A 19,167-nucleotide genomic window follows, 5' to 3' on the forward strand; every position below is an offset into this window, starting at 1 on the left:
ATTTTGGAGAAGCAAATGAGGTGTGTTCTAATGACACTCGTGTGATCTGGACTGCTGTGGTGAGTGTCCCTCAGTCTGCTGGTGGCACTGGTGGGAATGCTACTTGCTTATGCCCCTCATACACCCTAACCAACATCTGTTTCAGAGTATTATGCAAATTACTTGAACATAATGAATGGAAAACTATTTTTTATACTTCAGACAGTACTTTTTAAGTGTTAATATAAGTTACTGTGTTCGTTTCACTTCAATTTACATTTGGAGATTTATCAAGTCACAGCTTAAGGTTAATACAGTAATTTCTCTTCCTTCTCACTGTAGATTTCAGGAAACATCTGTCAAACCTCTCTGATTTGCTGAGGCATCCACCCCTGCTAATGCCAAACCCACTATTTTGTACAGACAGCATCCTCTCTCTGATCCATTCATTTTCCCTCCTTCCATCCTTCCTTTCTTTCCTTTTTTGTGTCTTAAATTACAAGCAACCATAACTCTTTAACATTGAAATCCTCCTCTTATCCTAATTGCAGATTCCTAATACCACTCTGTGATACAAAATATGTAATTTTGTGACAGCCAAAACTCCTAATTTGTGGATTAAGGAGTTACTTTAGCTCCTCTTTCACCTGAAGTTTGATATGCAAGTAATGACGCTGTACAGGTTTCTTTTATTGCATACAATGAAAGTATTAATCAGCTACTGAGTGCATAATGCTGGCATTAAAATGGTTTCCCTTCCTTCCATGGAAGCATTAAAATGGTTTCCCTTCCTTCTTTCTTTTTGATGTTTGCTTACTCTGTGATGGGTATTGTACATTCTTTATAAGTTAAAAATGTTTTTTCTCTAACCTGTCACTATCTAGAATTCAGCTGGTAATTTAACTAGGTAAAGCCACCTGAGGATCTGATGATGACTGTACTAAATCCTGCTAAGTGACACACACAAATCTCTCATCACTGGATGACTGGCATTACTTAGCCTCGTTATCTGGCTACTCTAGAAACTCATAGTACTTCTGACTGCTGAAATTCTCTTATCTGCTGATTCCCTGCTCTTTAGATTGCTGGAAGTACTAAGTACAGACTGCTCTCTCATTCTGTATCACAATTAAACTCTACCTCCAAAATTGCCTGTCTAGAATTACAACTATTCGTTCTCTTTTGCTGCTTATGTTAACATTGACACACCCCTTATTTCTCACTCAAGTCTTGCTGGCCCCAGTATCCTCTATGTCAGTGTGACAAAAAATTGAGTGAGAACAACAGCAAACTGCTATTGTCCCTTTTCTCTACAATATATTTACTACCTCCTAAACTTCATCTTAAGATTGGAATTGATTATCCAAAGCGCTCATGCATCTTTCCCTTTTCGTTTGTAATTATCTACACTTACAAGCTGTGACTCATTTATATAGTTATTCCCTCCTCTTCTTTCCCTTTGCTCTCCTTAGATATAACTTTTTTTTTCTTTTCTGAAAGCTGGCTTTATTCAGAAATTCTGAAAAATGCTACAAAAACTGGTCATTTTGTGTAAGTCTTGAAAGTTATTTTGTGGTAAGTAACTACTTTAAACTCTGCAACTCTTTTTTAATTAATTAGAATGTAAGTGTACTTACCTCCAAATCTCTCCAACATATTCTGTACTTCACCCCTACAAAATAGTGTTTCAAATTTTTATTTGCCCATTTTCTGACTTGAAAGTAAGACTTGTTGTATATGCTTAAAACTAATTTTCTTCACATGCCTATTACTTTTGAGCAGGGACAGAACTGCGACTGCCATAAGATAAAATAATTACACTCCTTTTCTCCTCCTGTGAGAGGTTTCTTTTTCAGACTAATTTGCTTTTTTTTTTTTTTTTAATAATGCTAGAATCTATTAGCTTACTCCCTAGTAAAGAGGTACTTAGGCATTTAAAGGGTCTTGAGTAAGGGCAGTCAGTAAATAAAATTGATCATTCCCTATAACAAAGAAAACAAAAAGGGTGTTTGTAACACCAAATGAAAGCAAGTTCATCTCAGTTAGCATGACTGACACAGTAAAAAAATCCAGGGCAAATAATATCAGGGTTGTTTTTACAGCATCTTTAAGATGGTAACACCAGTGTGTAAGGCAGTGTGTAATACAGTAAAAACAGTATCTTCAACTCAACAGTTATAATCTGCTTGAAAACTATTTCAGCATATACTTTTTTATTACATTTACACTGACCATGAATACTTTTTTTTAAGCATTTATCTGTGAAAAGAATTTATTTTTAATGCAATATTTGGATCATTTAAAGTATTGCTAATATCTTCAAGCAATAAAATCAGAGGGAAAAAAATTGAATTTATTGAAATTATCAACAACTTAGGATAAAAGAAATAATATTTTAAAAGATACAAAATTTTTGATTCACACAAATATATCAAATTTTCCTGCATGTTAAAAAGTACCTACAAAGAAACTGAAGAATTACCATTTTAAAATGCTACGTTTACTTTATTTACGTACAACTACTGTATTATCTGTCACTTAATTTTTGAATCAAATACTAAAAAAACCAAACCCAAACAAAGCAAAAATGAGTGTAGTGAATAACTGAAGTTGGTATTTATTTAAGACCTGCTTATTTTGGAAAAAGCCCCCAAACATCTAACCTTACCCCACATCATCTGGACCCACATGCGTAGCCACCAAAGGTCTTTTCTTTCCATGCTTGTCCATGACTGGTGTGTCACCTTAAGAAGGATTATAGAAATATTTACAAAAATACATTTTGTGTTGGTTGAGTTATTAAAAGTGTAATTACTTTTCTGTAATGCCATTTCCCCAACCATATCTCATGGGGCTCAGTTCCTGTCAGCAACACAGGCAGCTCCTGTAACTTTGAGTCTGGAGTTGACAGATGGTGGTGAATTACTCTGCAAGGCCAGATTTGAGCTGGCATTGCTTTGAATTCTCTACACTGGTCCCAAACAGTTTTACTTTCTCTGTCCACTACTTCACCATTACTCCCAGCTCACAATATAAAAATCATCAGAAAGTAAAAATAAGATAAAAAATTGTAAAGTTCAATCTCAATTTTACCATAAAATAGGTACTGTAATTCCATACCTTTAAAAATCAAAATCACAGATAGATACTAACATTATTTTGAAAACAAAAATCCTTGGTTGTCAGATTTCATTAATGAGGAATTTAGTCTAAATGAATGGAGGGGAGAAATTAATGAGAAATAAGCCCAGAGATAACTGCTGAAATGGAAAAATTCAGAAGTGGACTTACACCAGACTTTACAAAAAACTATCATGTGATGATTGAGAACTGTATTTTGAAGCCAAGTCTGCTTTTTTGATGATATTCCCTCAAAATTAACAAGAATCCCTCAGCTGATTTATCTTCTTTTTTGCCTCAGCTTTCTCTACTTCTTTTCTTTGGTTCAGATCCTTTCTGAAGTACTCTTAACCCTGCTAGAACTCCAACAACCTTACCCAACTCAGTGCTTCAGACAAGTGGGCAGAGCTCTTGTGCCCCGCCCTGGTCTCACAATGTTCTGTGCTGCCAGGTGACAGAAGGATATGGCATTAAAATAAGGGAACATAATCATGTGATAAAATTCTACTCTGTTGAAGACTCCACCTGGAATGTCAGGACATAATAGTGCACTACACAGAGCTGTTCAATTGGGCTCTCTCCTCTTACCAATCAGAATTACACAGGAGGAGCCTGGTGGTCTCAGGAATTACGAACCATGATTTGCCCAGTCCCTGGCGGACTCAGAATTCTCTTCCTTTCTATTCATATTCACAAATGTGATAAACTTCACATTTTACAAATGTGCTAAAAGAGTCATATAAGCACCTTCTCTAAGATCTTCCTCTGATCCACTCAGTTCCTTTCTTTCCTCCTCAAAATCATAAGCAGGTATGGTCTGATCTTCCTGTGCTGGTTTACCAGCTTTTCCTCCATGCTTTCTTCCCGATGGTGCCATGGTGAGATCTTTCCCTACTGAAACAGTATATTGTATTTGTCACGTAACTTCCCCCACAATAAATTGAAAATAAAAATGTTTTCACGCTTACATGGACCTGTTATGGGTATCTCTTTAAAAGTCTGCACCTGCAAGCAGTCAAACTAGTTTAATTTTGAGGTACTCCACAGCATTACCCATCAGCAATGCTTTTAAGAACATGCTAAAAAAATGCCAGGGCTATTAGGAACATACTTGATTCTGCTGGAAAAAAAATATAAGTTATCCATTGTCTTAAGATGTCTGCCAGCTTAGCATCTATAAGGTTTATTATACATTTTGTCATATCCAGTACTGCATTCCCCAAAAGCTATACTATGCCAATATTCTACTGTCCAAAATAGAGAAACGATAAACCATAGAGAACAATGTGATTCTACAAGCCATCCCACAGTGTAGAGACAAATATACATATGCTTATGCCATTTTTAAAAGTCTTGGGCAACTTCCAGGTTCTGATTTATCTTTCTTTATAGCTATTACACCTCTGCATTCTGTAATGTAAGTAATGCCATTTCTACATTGGTAAACATTTCACACATACACTACCCTCTTAAAAAAATACTCATTTATTTACTATTTTAGTAAAGCTCTCATTCTGGACACAATTCAACACAGCTAGAAATATCAGTATGTTTTCCACTAGCCAGGGCACAGACAGACCTGAAAATTAAGTTCACACACAGAAATTGAGAACTCCATTAAAGATCTTTTGAATTTCAAAGGCTACAAAGTCCCCCCAACATTAACAACTCTCTCACACACCTCAGGTTTCCTGTTTCTGGGTTTTTTTTAATTTTATTTTTCAATAGTTGTGAAATTTTATTTTTAATCCCAGATTCCATGGATCTGTAAACATGGCCACACTACACTAAGGAAGGAACAGTGCTTTTTAATACCCAGCTTTTTCTGAGGTTGATGCTTCTCTATGTAGCATGAAGATTTTTAGACTTTGCAAGTGTCTTGAAAAACAGGTGTCTTTATTGACTGGAAAATCAAAAGCCCTTGCATTAGAATTATCCTCAAATGAGAGAAAATTGTCAAGATTTAATCTGCTTTTTGACTACTCTGACTGTTGAGAACGTGATGTAAAGGAGGGAGAGTGCCTGTCCCTGTGCTGCCAAAGCACTTCAACTTTGAACTGTAAGCATGTATTTTATTTGACATACAGACACTTTTCTTTGTACTAAAAATCAGTTTACAAAGTAGAACTGCTCAGTCCTCCTCACCCAGGTGTAAAACAATCCTGCCACCTCACAAGCCCACGCAGCCCTCACCCATCCCGTGTAGGTACCTGTTTAGCCAATCTGAGTGTCTTCAATCCACAGCTGTGTATTTTAAGTGATTTTTAGAGAAACTCACCTTCTTTTTTTTTTTTTTTTTTTTTTACCCTGCCCCAAAAAGATACGAAACAAGCCCATAGTTGTGTGGATTTCCTGGGTCCTGTGTGGGGCTTTTCACCGTGGGGACCCACCTCAGAGCAGCAAGGGAGACTTGTGCCCTCAGCCGCCTCACCCTGAGGGGACGCACGGGCGGCAGGGGCAGGGCACCTCACGCCCTCCTGTTGCAGCAGAGGGAACGCCGCTGGCCCAGACCCCCGGGGCCCCTGGCAGCCCTCACGCTCCTCCCGCGGCTCCCCGGGCGGGACAGGGCGCGGTGCCGCCTCAGCGCCTCCCGCCGCCGGGAAAGGGCGGGACCGCGGCGCTGCCGCCCTCAGGAGCGGGGCCGGGCCGGGCAGCGCCTGCAGAGCCTCGCGGTGCTCAAAAGCTTCATTCCACTTTGAGAACCGATCCAGGCTTCACATTCGTATTAAATCATTACAGCTGGAAGGTTTTTAAAGGAAAAAATACAAACTTTTGACGTAAAGATTCATACAGATTCCTGGCTGAGTTACCAAAATGTGTGAGCTTTGTTTGACTTTGAAGCAGAAACGACACACAAAACTTTCATCACATTTTAGTTAATTTCAAAGCAAGCCAAGTATCTTACAATACATATCCACATACATTTTGTACATCATCCGGTTACAAAAATTAATGCTTTCTGAATACTGCTAATACAATTAAGTGAAGATACACCACAAAAAATTTCTGCTTGAAAAGATTCAGTACCCTTTCCCACATAAAACCACGCTACTCTGATATCTCAGCAAAATACAGGGCCAAACCCTGTTAAATTGAGAAACACCACAGCTTTGTCTGTCAGTAAAAATATTGTTTTATGAACTGAAACACTGCTCCCCATACTTTTCTACTTTGAAACAATTTGTTACCCATTCATATATAGGCACTTTTGCTTTTTTATTTACAATGCTTATAAAATATTTTACCTTGATCATTTTCATTTATTACAACCGTCTTTGTAATCAAGCCAGGAAATAACACCATTTCTTTGAGTATTCTTTGGACTATAATAACACCAGATAGAAAACATCTTTCAAATAAACCATTAGATGTTGTTACTGTGTAATTTTTTTGTAGCATACCTTTCTTTCAAATCCCAATTATACACTACAAATAGGGAAATGAATTGTCACTGTGCTTTAAAGAATGTCAACATCTATAAATGTATACTAAATTTAAATGACAAGTTACATAATTCTCAATTTTCCCCGGAGGGCTAAAAAAAGCAGCAACGACAGAAATTTGCAAAATGCTTTGGAATGCAAGATTAAGGACTTCTTAAGCTGATCCCAAACAACTTTTCCTTCCAACATTTTATCTAGTTGGCAACATCCACTGCAAGAAATGCAGTTACATTTGTTTAGGTAACCCTTTTTATAAAAAAGGATAACATGGCCGTGAACTAAGAGTTGTGAAGTAAGCTCTGTTGAAAACTGCCTATGTACAGGTGTCCTGCAATTTGTTGTTGTTGTTATTTTGCATTGCCACAGTTCCAGCAGCTTTTATATCATCAAGAGTACTGCAGAGATTCTAATGTAGGTGCATGATTTTTTTTTTCTTCATATCAGTGTAGTTAAATAGCAAACCAGAAAAGACACTTATGAAAGAGACATTTAAAATGCTTAATCACAGCTTGAGGTAGACTGATCTCCAAAATAAAGCTCTTCTACACTTTGATTCGTTCATGACCAACTTCTTTTTGGATCCTTCTCCTTGGAAAAATCTTTCGTTTAAGTGCAATTAGCTGAGGAGAGAAAAAAAATACAATATGTAGTCCTCTGCTGGGCTAAAGGTCCACAGCTGGTCAGGTTTTCATCCTAGAAACTATCAAATCTGTACCACCCATGGTAAATACTCAATACTGTACTTTTTTTTTGTCATTGCACAAGAAAGGCATTTTCTACTCCAATTCATCTATTAGATATGCACATTTCCACTAGACATCTCAATAATCAGAATACAAGCAGAAAGTGAAAAATACACCATGCCTTCATTCTGATTATTTTAAAGGTTATTTGTGCATTTAAATTAGCACCGAGCTACATTCTATTTTTAAAAGACCAGCACAAAGCTGGCATCATAAAATGGTATTTATATTCCTAACTGTACCACTAAGCTGGGTATCCCCTTCCAAAACCAAGTTACTAATGGAGTTTTCTAATATATACAAAAGGCTGAAAATCAAGGGAAAGAGTCATGCAAAAGTTACAGGTGAGAAAAAAAAAATAATCAAAAGCCAACCTTTCAAGAATTACACCCTCTTCATCAGACCACGGAAAGTGTTACTTAAGGCCCCAACCTGCAAAGAATTACCCATATGATTTGTTCCATTGACTCCCTCTGAGTTTAGCAGGACTAATCACGTTCAAGAAAGCGATTTTAAGCTTGCAGAAGTGGAAGGTTTTTTTCCCCTTGAGTCAGATTCAAAATCTTTTGAATTCAGTAGGAGTCTTTGCAATTACTTAAGAGAAGAGATTTTGATAAGGCCTTTAAGTAACTTAAGATTCCTTTCTGGACTACGTTTCCTTCCTCTTAACTTACTATACACTTCTACCAGCATGTATGTTAACAGACCAAGAATTTCGAAAACCATTACTGAATTTCAGCATCCAAATTCAGCACACTGGTGATGGACCTTACTGTCACAAGGCATCTGAGAAGGTGCCACTCTCCTTCTCCCCATATGACTCTCTTTTCAAGGAATCTCAACATGGTGACTTAAAAATTAAAGCAACCTAATAATCAGTCATGTAACATCTTTACTACTTTTATGAAGGAAGAATCCTAGCTACTCTTCAAAACCTATTTAAAAAATCCATCCAATGTTACCCTGAAGATTCCACAATCTGTTAAGTGTTATACAGATTTGATAAGAAGACATTAACTTTACCTGTTCAGCAAAAAATGAGATGACTGTAAACACAATAAGTGTTACTAGAACACAGTGGGTCCAGAATTTGAGCTTGTCTCTATATGCCCTCCTGGACAAAGAAAGAAGGAAACAGAAAAACAGCTTCATATTCACAAATGCAAATATTTAAACTTTAAGAGTTTCCATGGAACATGCAAAGAAAGTTTTTTCAGGTTCTTAAAGGTTGACTAAAAAGAGGACGTAGGCTCTCTCTTCACAAAGAGCCACATAGAGAGGACATGGGGCAACAGCTACAAGTTGGACTGGGAGAGGTTTCATCTTGATATAAGAAAATTTTTTTACAGTCAAAACCATCATTTACTGGAGCAGTCTCCCCAGAAACATGGTAGAGTCTGCACCACTGGAAGTTTCCAAGATATGACTGCTCAGGGTGCTAGATCACAGAATTGTTTAGATTAGAAAAGACCTTGAAGATTGAGTCTAAAACTGTTAAGCTAACACTGCCAAGTCCACACCTAAACTACGTCCCCAAGTGCCACATCTGTTTGTGGCAACTATGGTTTTGCAGTCACAAGTGGGGAAGGAGAGAGTCACACTGCGTATGTCCTTTTTGACCAAACTGCAATTCTCTTATGTGCTACAGTCCTGTAGCCAGGACACTTGAGAGCTGGCAGGAGACAGTCTCATCTAGGCACCTTTTTCCATGAAACGTTGGACCAAATGATCTTTGTGAGGTCCCTGCCATCCTGGGCTGTCCTGTGATTCTGAAAATACTTTGATTTCCACCAGCAATTTGGCATGCCTTAACCCACCCTGGGGTAGAATCATCTTTGGCTACAAACAAGTCCAAATAAAGCATGTTTTTGAAGCTACAAAAAGTCTTGATGGAGGGTCTCAAAAAGAGCCAACACTGTGTCTACTCCTCCAGCACAAATTTCTAAAGCTAACTGCTGAAATGGGTTTGCCCCATGCTCCCTCTGCCACTACTACAGCAGGGCTTGTAGCACTACAGTCACCCCTATGATCCTGCTGATTCCTTCTACAGTTCCTCTAATATTTTCTATTTTCTTATTAACAGCTATTTCTCATGATTTGCTGAGGTTTGCTTATATTAGTCTTGTGTAATTTTTGTTACTGTATTTGTCAACGTTTTGCTTGTCTTCTCAAGTCAACTACTCCAATTTCTTAAGTTGTTATTTACAAAATGGCAAGAGATAAACACACACAAAAAATTCACATATTATTAAAAAGTGAGACACACAAAATTAAGAAAATTAATCTTTTCTGATTATTATCCAGATGGTTATTGCTATATGACAGATTTTAAAAAAATCACTTAGTGAGAAATGTAACAATGGTTTGGGTTTTTTTTTACATTTAAAGAAAGCCAGAATTCCTGATTTATTTTTTAAAAACCCAAACAAAGGAACAAACCAACAACTTTTGTTTGCAGTAGGTTAGGACCAATTGATAAAATGTTAATGACTATTTAAGCACTTGAAAAACCTCAATCCTGCAGACCTCAGATTTTAAATTCAATTCAAATCTTACCACACTATTTTCACTGTTAACTCTTTCATGACAATACTGGGGGAAAACCAGCTTGTTACCAATATCTTAGGTAATTAAATATTATTGCAGTAAAGTAACTGAGAAGAACGTGTGGAACATACCATTCTTGGAGTTCATGCATGTGAAGGAAACGATTCCGATATTCTCTTGGCAGTTCAAATTGGGAAGGTATGGGAAACATCGACTCATAGAAATCCCTAAGCACCGCTTTCACTGTTTGTGCATCCTTATGATTGTGATCAATATTGTCATTTAGGCAAACAAATTTTCTAGAAAACAAGATGACATTGTTAGAATATTTCCTTGATAATGTGGCAAAGGTATTGCCAAACCAATCACACAAACATAATCCTTTAGAACAAAAGTGAAACCATATCCTTTTAAAAGCAGATTTTTTTTATTGTTGCATTATTTTAAATTAATTTTATTTTAATTCTAAGAGCACTAGGGTTGAGAGCAAGTCAAAACCTCAGAGGAATCCAGTGACAGGCCACATCTTTAGTTATATAATGCTGCCATCTAATGGGCACTAGAGTGTGCACCATCCCAGAGCCCACTGAACAGAGAATTGCAATCTGCGTAAGGATTCTTACAGTTTTGAATTATCATGAGTAAAGTATCTTAAATAACAAAGTGAGCTCCACTGTAGGAGGGAAACATACTAAATTATTAATATTATAGTGTGCATGCTGCATTCTTTAGAGAAAAATCAATCAAATCAATCAAATTGAAGATTGTATAAGAGAGGGCAAAGCTTGGTCCCTAGGCTTTGGATTACTGAGAACATTATATAAATTGGACAAGACATACCTCAAATCACAGACCCAAAGCTGGACTTACATAATCAACCAAAATGCAAACAACAACAATTTGAATAGAATTTACATGGAAGTCACTGTGACCAAATAAGCATGCTCACAATAATGCCTCTTGCAGAGTGCTATTCCTCACATGAGAAACATGCAACTAGGGTACTGCAAATAATTGTAACTAAAGCAGCAGCTAGTGTGCTAGACTGCTATGTACCCCTGGACACTCTGACCTGGTGCTTGACAACAAAAATTCCCCTTCCCACATTTGGGCATGTGCTATGTGCTTTATTTATATTGTGGGATACAAGAACCCTATATTTTCCCTAGCGGCAGAAATCATATCTGGTGACATATGCCTTGTCACTGCTAACCTTTGTAAATAAGCAGTTCTGGTCAGCTGTATTCTCTGTAGTATGGTGTGTTATTTCAAAGAGCAAAGTTCAGACTTCCTACAGGAATCTGGAAATAAGCAGAACTCTGGAGCTTGTATATCAGCCCAGACAGGGAATTACCACTGAATGGCAACATACTGTATCTGGCCTAATCGATAAGCTTGCTCAAGATACCTATGTGCAGAGGATAAACAGTCATTCAAATTGCTACATCTGAGAAGAAAAATATGCCTCTCCAAAAACGAGCAGGCTGTATCTCCTGTATCAAGTAATACTAGGCAAAGCAGTTGGTTATGGCAATCATGGCTACACTATAAGCATTTCAGGAGCTCACTCTGGACTGTCTCTGATCTTGTTCCCTGGACTGGCAGCTCATTAGCCCTGGGAATGCAGCTGTACTCCTAGAGTGTATATCTGTGTTTTAGTTTCATCAAAAAGAGATCCAGCTTACAGACTGAGAGGTTGTTGCACACAGCAAACCAAAACAAAGTATGGGATTGATGAGGATATTAGCACATTTGTAATGGAAAGACTTTAAATTCATCCAAAAGAAACTAAACATGACATTCCTCTGGACACTCCACAGTTAATGCCTAGATGATTAATGCTCACTTTGCCTTAAGGGTGCAAACCAAACATTTTTGGGAGATAGTAACTGAATGACACTTTTAGTTCATTCCAAGACAGGCACTAAAAACCTGCTTTTAGGGACTGGTCATAATTACTGGTTTGCATGCAAGGAAAACATGGCAAAGAGAAGGAAATGGCATGCCTACATAACTGCGCCAGCTCTCCTTTGTTAACAAGATATGACTACAGTACTGCACTTTGCAGGAATACAGCCCGGGCAATCAACTCAGTCTCACTTCATGAACTTCATGAAGGTGAGAAACTTCTGTTACTCAGGCCTCTGAGCCTCACAAGACTTGAAATCACCCCTACCTTTAAAAAGAACCAACTCATAGCCAGCAGACAAAGAAACAGAGAAGGAAAAGGAAGCAGCAGGATAGGCTAAAGTACTGCCTACTTTTCTTTTAAAATGGATCATTGTGGCAACTGGAATGCAGGAGTTACGTGGCCAGAAGGCACTCTTTGAAAGGAACAGCAACAGATACAAACCACCTTCAGCAGCTGTAAAATGTCTCAAGACTAGCATTTCCCTTTCTGAATAAATAACCTAGCAAAAGTAGTACAGTGTTGAGAGGAAAGTGGATATCTACTCTTTAACTACAAATATAAATTATGCTACAGCTTTACAGGCAGCTGAGATTACCCAACAGCTTTTTGTGACCAAAAGAGGAGGTTTCACTTTCCCTGGCCCAAGGTACCTGGTTCTACTTTCCTCCTTGCTCTACCTTTTGACACTTGTCAGACCTCTTCTTGCAGCCAAACTCAGTAAACTGGCTGAAAACTGGTTTTCTGAAGACAGAAGCAAGATTCTTTCCATGTTGTGAAAGAGCATGAAAGCACAATGAATACATAAAACTGATTTCGTAACAAAATAATCCACACCTAACTCCTAGTATAAAATACCTGCACAAAGCAGGTCAAAAAGTTCTTCCTTTAAAGTAAAATTGCCTGCAATATAAACTGTATGCCCTCTAGAACGGCAAAAATGAAAGCTTCAAAAATAGCTTAAGTTTCTAAGTTTTCAAAGATTTTAGATAAATAAAAATGTAACAAATTATTGAGATAGCCCCTGGCATAACAGAAAGAGGAGTCAGCTTCAGTCAAACAGAAAATATCAGAAGTACTTTTGGTTCAAATTGGTCTTACCCTATAATATACAGTTTAGAAACACATGACAATAAATTATCTTTTAAATACAAAAAAAGTTTAAAGAATCAAACCAGAAAATTGAAACCATCTCACAACTTCACACAAATCACAAAACAGGATACCTGGGATTTTTTCGTATGTCATCCAGCTGACCAACTACATGAGAAACATTTGTGCGAATCATTTTGAAGGCGATTTCCTCTTCTCCCATGATTTCAAACCTTGTTGTTAAAATAGTATTTATACATTAATAAAACAGCCTGAAGTCTGGTTCAATAAATATCAATCTTGTATTCAACATTATTCAGCAACATTTCTAATCTGACTGGCCAAACCTTCATTAGAATTTGCCATTTGCTGTTTATCAAGACATTTAAATTTTTCAGCTAATGCTCTTGCACAGAACCACTTTTCTGCAGATTTATTAGTAACCACCTATAAATCATAGATCTGAATTCTAAGAGAAAGCATATAAAATATGTGCATTTGACCCCAGGTTAACAGCCTTAGTAGTGGTAAGTACCACACTTATGTTAGGATAAGTAAGGTGACAAATGTAAGAAAGCACCCTGAAGGCTTCTTCAAATCTCACCTGAAAACCTCCTCCATTTATAAAACTCACGCCACTGTCACTTCTCCATCTTGCAGGAAAGGTACAAGGTGGTTAAGACTAAAATGCTTTTTCTGTTCTTTTCTTTTTTTAAGCTTCAGTAGAAGAAAGAATGCATTTACAGAAAGATTTACAACTTCTAGGACTAGCTCTTCCCTCCTTTATATGCTGCTTGAACTGCACTCACTCTCTAGCCATCCAAACATACTCTGGCTTACTGTTGTACAACACAAATTAGGAAATGGCCCAAGATGACACAAGTAACACAGAAATATTTAGTCTACTAAATAAACTATGAAAAAACCCACATCACTCTGCACAATGAGATGTACATAAATTAAAAACAGTACATTTCTTTAGTTCCTCTGTTAAAGTTGGTTGAGCTAAGATTTGTTAGCACACACATGCAATCTTGGGTTATGTGTGTATTTATCCTTCCTCTTATGGCTTTACAACACTAAGCATCTCTTTTCACAGGACTGCCACAACATACCTGTACTTGTTTTTGTCCTTGTAAGCTTTACGAATCCTGTCGGTCACAGGTTTGCAATTAGTCACTAGGCTTTTGGTTACTGGAGGCTGGAAGAAAACACTGTTTAGATTATAGGTTACTGAAAATTACAGTTTGTTATGAAGGTGTACTTTGTAAGAGAACTTGTATTATAGCTAGGAAGGCCTGCATATACTTTACTCTCCTGGAATCAAAAGCAATAGTTTTCAATTGTTGAGGGAAAAACCAAAACAACACTGGTACATAACATCACAATTTCCTATTCTACAAACAATATATGAATAATACAGATTATCTTCTGGCAAAAACATTGCAACTTCATTCTCAGTACAATATTCAAAAATTCTAACTCACTTGACAGCTGTCTGATATTCCTCTGATAAAGGCCACCAGTAAAACTGGCCAGGCAAACTCTGCACAACAGCTGATACAAATGTTGAAATAATTCCGGCAAACAAAAGCCCTGTTTTCAAGGAGTATTTCCATGGTAGGTAGGTTAATTCCAAGAAATATAGCTGTTGCAGACAACAGATGTAAAACTTAACTCTGTGCTCACCACAAACGCTATTTTGCTGCTATTTGCAATGACTAATGTACTAATGATTAGTACATTAGGCATTACTGCTTAGATTAGTAATATTTTACTAACTCTCCAAAAAGTTTAAAGTAATTTAAATTGTTCCCAGCCACTGAGACTTATTTTTAACCCATCTTAAAATACATTAATGGCAGCCATCCTTTAATTACTACTATTCTTGAAAGTTTTTTACTTCACAAAGTTTTTCAGAATTACTTGAAAGCAAAAAAAAAGAGGAGAAATAACATAAGGCTGAACTGCATGAAAGGTCCTCAGACCGTACAGGACTCTCAAATCCACACTTCCAGTCCTTCAAATTATGCTGACCGAACGGCTTTATATAAAATTTTTCTGTAATTCAGAATTAGGGGGAAATATTTAATTATCTAATTATTACAAATAATTATATATATTTAGTACTTAAAACTTTATAACATAACCTGGTAAGAATATAAGGTAGGATAAATATCTAGAGGGAAGAAAAAAAGGAAAAAAAGTCAGTGTTCATATACATTTATCTACACACATTTTGCAGATCTCTGTACTGTGATTTGCATATGTTGGGGATTCATAGCGTCTTCTACTACACAAAAGTTCATGATCTATACTCATCAAAATTATTTTTGCCTTAATAATGTATTGATTTGAAACTGTAAAAAAATGAGTTGCAAAAAATCATTTTGCAAAGTACTTCCACACGTTTTATTCAAATGCATTGGTTGATGCAGGAATTATATTATCATTGCAAAAGCAATTTAGGTATTAGTATCAGATCTAAAGTCCAGCAGGTTTTGATGAGGATTTAACCCCTAAAATAGAAATTTAGAACTTAAATCACTAAAGAACATTTAGTCCTAAGACCTCAATGTTGACAGAATCACAGACTGGGTAAGATTGGAAGGAATCTTAGGAGCTCAAGTAGTCCAACTTCCCTGCTCATGCAGGGCTACCTGGTCACAGTTGCTCAGGGCTATGTCCACATGTCCCTCAATACCAAGGAGCCTGGAACTGGAAGCACCACTCCAGGTGTGGCCTTACCAGTGCTGAGCAGAAAGGAAGGGTCCATTTTTCTTGATCTGCTGGCAACACTTTGTGTAATGCAACCCAGGATACCATCATCCTTCTATATGGAAAGGGCACACTGCTGGCTCATGTCCCATTTGGTGCCCTCCAGGATCCCCAGGTCCCTTCCTGCCAAGCTGCTTCGCTGCCGGGCAGCCCCCAGCATAACACTGCTGCATGGGCTTTCCTTCCTAGGTGCAGGATTTTGCACTTCTCCTGGGTGAACTTCATGAGATTCCTGTCAGCCCAGCTTTGGATATCAAAATAACAGGCTGAAGCCTTCGAATTCTAGAGGCGTCCATCTGGTAGTTTGGTGGGTTTTTGGATTTTGGGGTTTTTTTTAGAATACGTGGGTTATAATTCAGATAAAGACTTATCAGGAGGTTCTAGTCAGAGAGGTACTGGGCTTACTGTCTTTTTGGTTTACAACAGTAAATTTTCTTAACAAGGATGACTTTTTAAATCCCAATTATACTAACATTCTAAATCTCAGCTTTTCTCTGCTTTTAAGGAAAACTAAGGGTTTGTAAGTTAGGAAGCCGCCTGTAAAATTTTCATTTTATAACACTTACTTCGTGTACACACAAGTAGTAATTTTTGTAAATACTTTCCTTCTAGAAATCAAACCAGCTTTTAAAGTAAATACATACTCAGGAAAGAAAATAAGCATCTTTTAAGATTAATGTTTCTTACCAGATTTGGATCATAATACGCTTCCTGAGTTGGAGGAATAACATAGATCTGAGTGATGTTGGCAGGAAGAGCTTTGGAGCAATTTATTAGCATTTGTTCTAGACCTGTCAAATCCTAACAGGAAGAAAGGAGAAGAAAAAACATTTTAAATCCTGTTTTCTCACTGACGTAGTTCTAAAAACCCAGGGTGCACAATCATGTTTAGTGTTACCTACATAACAAATTTCCATGCTACTGTCCACAAAAGAAGAATTAATATTCAGCAGACCCCATTTCAGTAACTAAGTCAGTGGGACTCCCTATACACATGAAGTAAAGGGAATGCTCAGTACAGAGTTGAATTGAGACCAGATAAATTATGACTTAATGACATTTTCATTTAAAATTAAAAACACACCTTTACTAATGCCAGGACAGTACAGAGTTCCCAAATCAACACTGGCATATTAAACTCCAAATTAAGCAAAAAAACCCAAAAGAGTGAACTGCAAGGACAGGAAGATTTTCTGATTAAGGTACAGGCCAGGAACACACTAAAGTAGGGCTGTGCTCTGACTACACCAACGATTTTGTGCCCTGTGTCACGAACAAATTGTTTCATTGGTTTGTGCCATTTCTGCTCTTGTACAGCAAAACCAGTACACTTTGTTCTCTACCTGTATGTTTAAGACTGCAAGTCCTACAAAGACCATATCTCTGTTTATCAGGTTCCTAGAAGAACAGAAGCATGAGTCTTTGTATATGATCATACTATTTATTAGTATGACTTCCTTGCTATCCTTTTTCTCAATTCTTTCTTTAGGCCACAAGTTCCTCAGGGCAAGAACTGTCTTTTACTGCATGCAGAAAATACAGTAAGCACAGCAGGATCCAACTCTTGACAGTGACCATTTTTTTTGACCAACTCACACTGCTTATTTGAACTCAGACACCAGTGAGCCATTTTTCTGATGCTGCTAGAACTCCATTTAATTGCGGACTCCACAGAACACAATGCTATATTCTTCAGGTAATATTTAAAAATTGCCAAATGTTACTGACACTACAAGCAAGGATAAAAATTTGACTCACTTTATTTTAACCATCTTGGACTTTAAAACTGAAGTTGTTATGAAAGTTAAGTCGGTAATGAAACAGTACCTGCAAACTTAATGGTAGCTCGTGGATCCTCGTGGCCAACGTGCGAATCTCTCGGTCAGACAAGATGCCTGACTGGTCTGTATCAACCTCATCAAAAATCTGAGAAATGTTCAGTGGCTGAACTGCACTCATAAGATAGTAGAAATATGAAAAAGCGAACTGCATATCTTCAGAGTGACGCACTTTGTGAAATGATGTCTTGTCAAACTCCTCAGGAAACCTAGATAAGAATGAAAACAAAGTCAGCACTCTAATTTCTTGAAGAAAACATTCCTTACCTAAAAATAAATTCTTATCTAAAATTTTGAAAGGGCCTCAAAAGTCTCATTGTATCACAACTACCATGTTGTAATAAATTTCTTATTTCCTTTTCCAAAACATAATTTTAATGAGTAGCCATTAACACACTGGAAATGGCTACAGCAAAGCAACAGAAAGGTAGAATTTCCCACAGATTAACCTTATTCCAAACAAAAACACTCACATATCCTGGAGCTCTTGCATAACAGTACGGTCAATCATGTGAGGCATATGAGCGGGGACTTTACGAGATGTAAATCCAAACTTGCTGTTTAAAAGCTTATTTACATATCGAAGGGAATCAGCAAATGTATCTTTCAGCTGCCTTCCAAAATGTTTACCTTCAGTAAAATATGACATTTGTTTGAGTAATGACTCTTCTTCCTAAAGAGCAGGACAGGCATAAATCAAGTTTATATTACTGAAAAAGTCAGAAAACACTAGACACACAGGTAAAATGACATTTTAGCCAGATGCCAACTCTTTCCATATCTGAAAATGGGAAGAGAATTTTTAAATATTTTTCTTCCTATTCCTTAGTTCTTTCTTAGGAAAAAAAAAAAAAAAAAGATAAAAGGTAAGATTTTCCTTAAAGCTTTCATGCTTTGAGGAAAACTACTCTATAAAAGACTTCCTTAACACTTGTGCTCTGACACCTCCAACACACTAATGTCTTTATTTGTCATCAGATTTATTTGTAATATTGCCCCTTTTTTGCAGGTTATTCATCCATATTTGATAAACTGAAATCCTATGAAAATAAAGATTCCTTCTGCAAAATTCCATCTCAGATGAACAGAGAGGGATAGTCTTAAAAACATAGTATGAGGAAAGTATAGGTATAGTACAGGGCATAGGTATAGTATAGGTATAGTTTAGTATAGTATAGGGCAAAGCAGCTGCTACCAACTGAAGCACAGTCTCTTCTCTTCTAGAGGTTTTTAAAACTGCCAAAATGCTTTGGCTGGAAGCAGAGGAAATTTCCTAGACATTTTCTTGATACAGTCTAGATAAGCAGTTTCTTTGCAGACTTTCAGTGTAACTTTTAGAATTTAAGTATTTATCATTATACCTATTTTCTGCATTCTTTAAACACAAACTGAATCCATACTTGCATAAATGCAACAAAAACAAAATTTAAGCTTTCTGTTATAGTGCTATATATGTCTGAACAATAGCATTGTGACAACATACAACAAATAAAAAATGAATTTGACCAAGAAAAGGTAGTATAAAGGGAACAGAAACAGTTATTTGGCTTTTACCACCTAGCTAAGAGAAGCCCAGATCATAAACAAGTCAGACTTTATGTGAAAAGCAGCTTTCAAAAGAAGTCTCAGCACTTGCCTCAAAAGCAAAGCACATTCCAAATGTATAGATCATATTAACAGTATTCCAATGAATGCAGAAAGATGCAACTATTCCAGTA

At 37.0% G+C, this 19,167-nt stretch overlaps 2 protein-coding genes across 8 annotated transcripts in view; both read right to left on the reverse strand.

Annotated features, from left to right (window-relative positions):
- Positions 1-5,845, reverse strand: part of SYCP3 (synaptonemal complex protein 3) — a 9,636-nt gene extending 3,791 nt beyond the window's left edge. For 3 of the 4 annotated variants that reach the window (XM_042050406.1, XM_042050405.1, XM_042050403.1), the window contains exons 1-4: positions 5,490-5,845; positions 3,847-3,993; positions 2,648-2,723; positions 1,617-1,651 (exon numbers count right to left, since the gene is read on the reverse strand). In XM_042050406.1, the coding sequence (XP_041906340.1) occupies positions 1,617-1,651; positions 2,648-2,723; positions 3,847-3,976 (241 nt within the window). In that variant the 5' untranslated portion in view covers positions 3,977-3,993; positions 5,490-5,845. Of the gene's footprint in view, positions 1-1,616; positions 1,652-2,647; positions 2,724-3,846; positions 4,562-5,489 lie in introns of those variants that run through there. The other variant, XM_042050404.1, reaches the window with a different exon arrangement.
- Positions 5,846-5,955: 110 nt separating this feature from the next.
- GNPTAB (N-acetylglucosamine-1-phosphate transferase subunits alpha and beta) overlaps positions 5,956-19,167 on the reverse strand; it is a 41,057-nt gene continuing 27,845 nt past the window's right edge. The window contains exons 14-22 of one of the 4 annotated variants that reach the window (XM_042050398.1): positions 17,923-18,122; positions 17,439-17,658; positions 16,299-16,412; positions 13,949-14,034; positions 12,968-13,066; positions 9,964-10,131; positions 8,309-8,399; positions 7,660-7,717; positions 5,956-7,162 (exon numbers count right to left, since the gene is read on the reverse strand). In XM_042050398.1, coding sequence (XP_041906332.1) covers positions 7,670-7,717; positions 8,309-8,399; positions 9,964-10,131; positions 12,968-13,066; positions 13,949-14,034; positions 16,299-16,412; positions 17,439-17,658; positions 17,923-18,122 — 1,026 coding nt within the window. In that variant the 3' untranslated portion in view covers positions 5,956-7,162; positions 7,660-7,669. Of the gene's footprint in view, positions 7,163-7,659; positions 7,718-8,308; positions 8,400-9,963; positions 10,132-12,967; positions 13,067-13,943; positions 14,048-16,298; positions 16,413-17,438; positions 17,659-17,922; positions 18,123-19,167 lie in introns of those variants that run through there. The other 3 variants (XM_042050397.1, XR_006020002.1, XM_042050399.1) reach the window with 3 other exon arrangements.

Source organism: Corvus kubaryi, unplaced genomic scaffold (assembly GCF_017639235.1).
Source record: "Corvus kubaryi isolate FWS band 111438036 unplaced genomic scaffold, C.kubaryi_AGA036_p1.0 74, whole genome shotgun sequence".
Classification (NCBI taxonomy): Eukaryota; Metazoa; Chordata; class Aves; order Passeriformes; family Corvidae; genus Corvus; species Corvus kubaryi.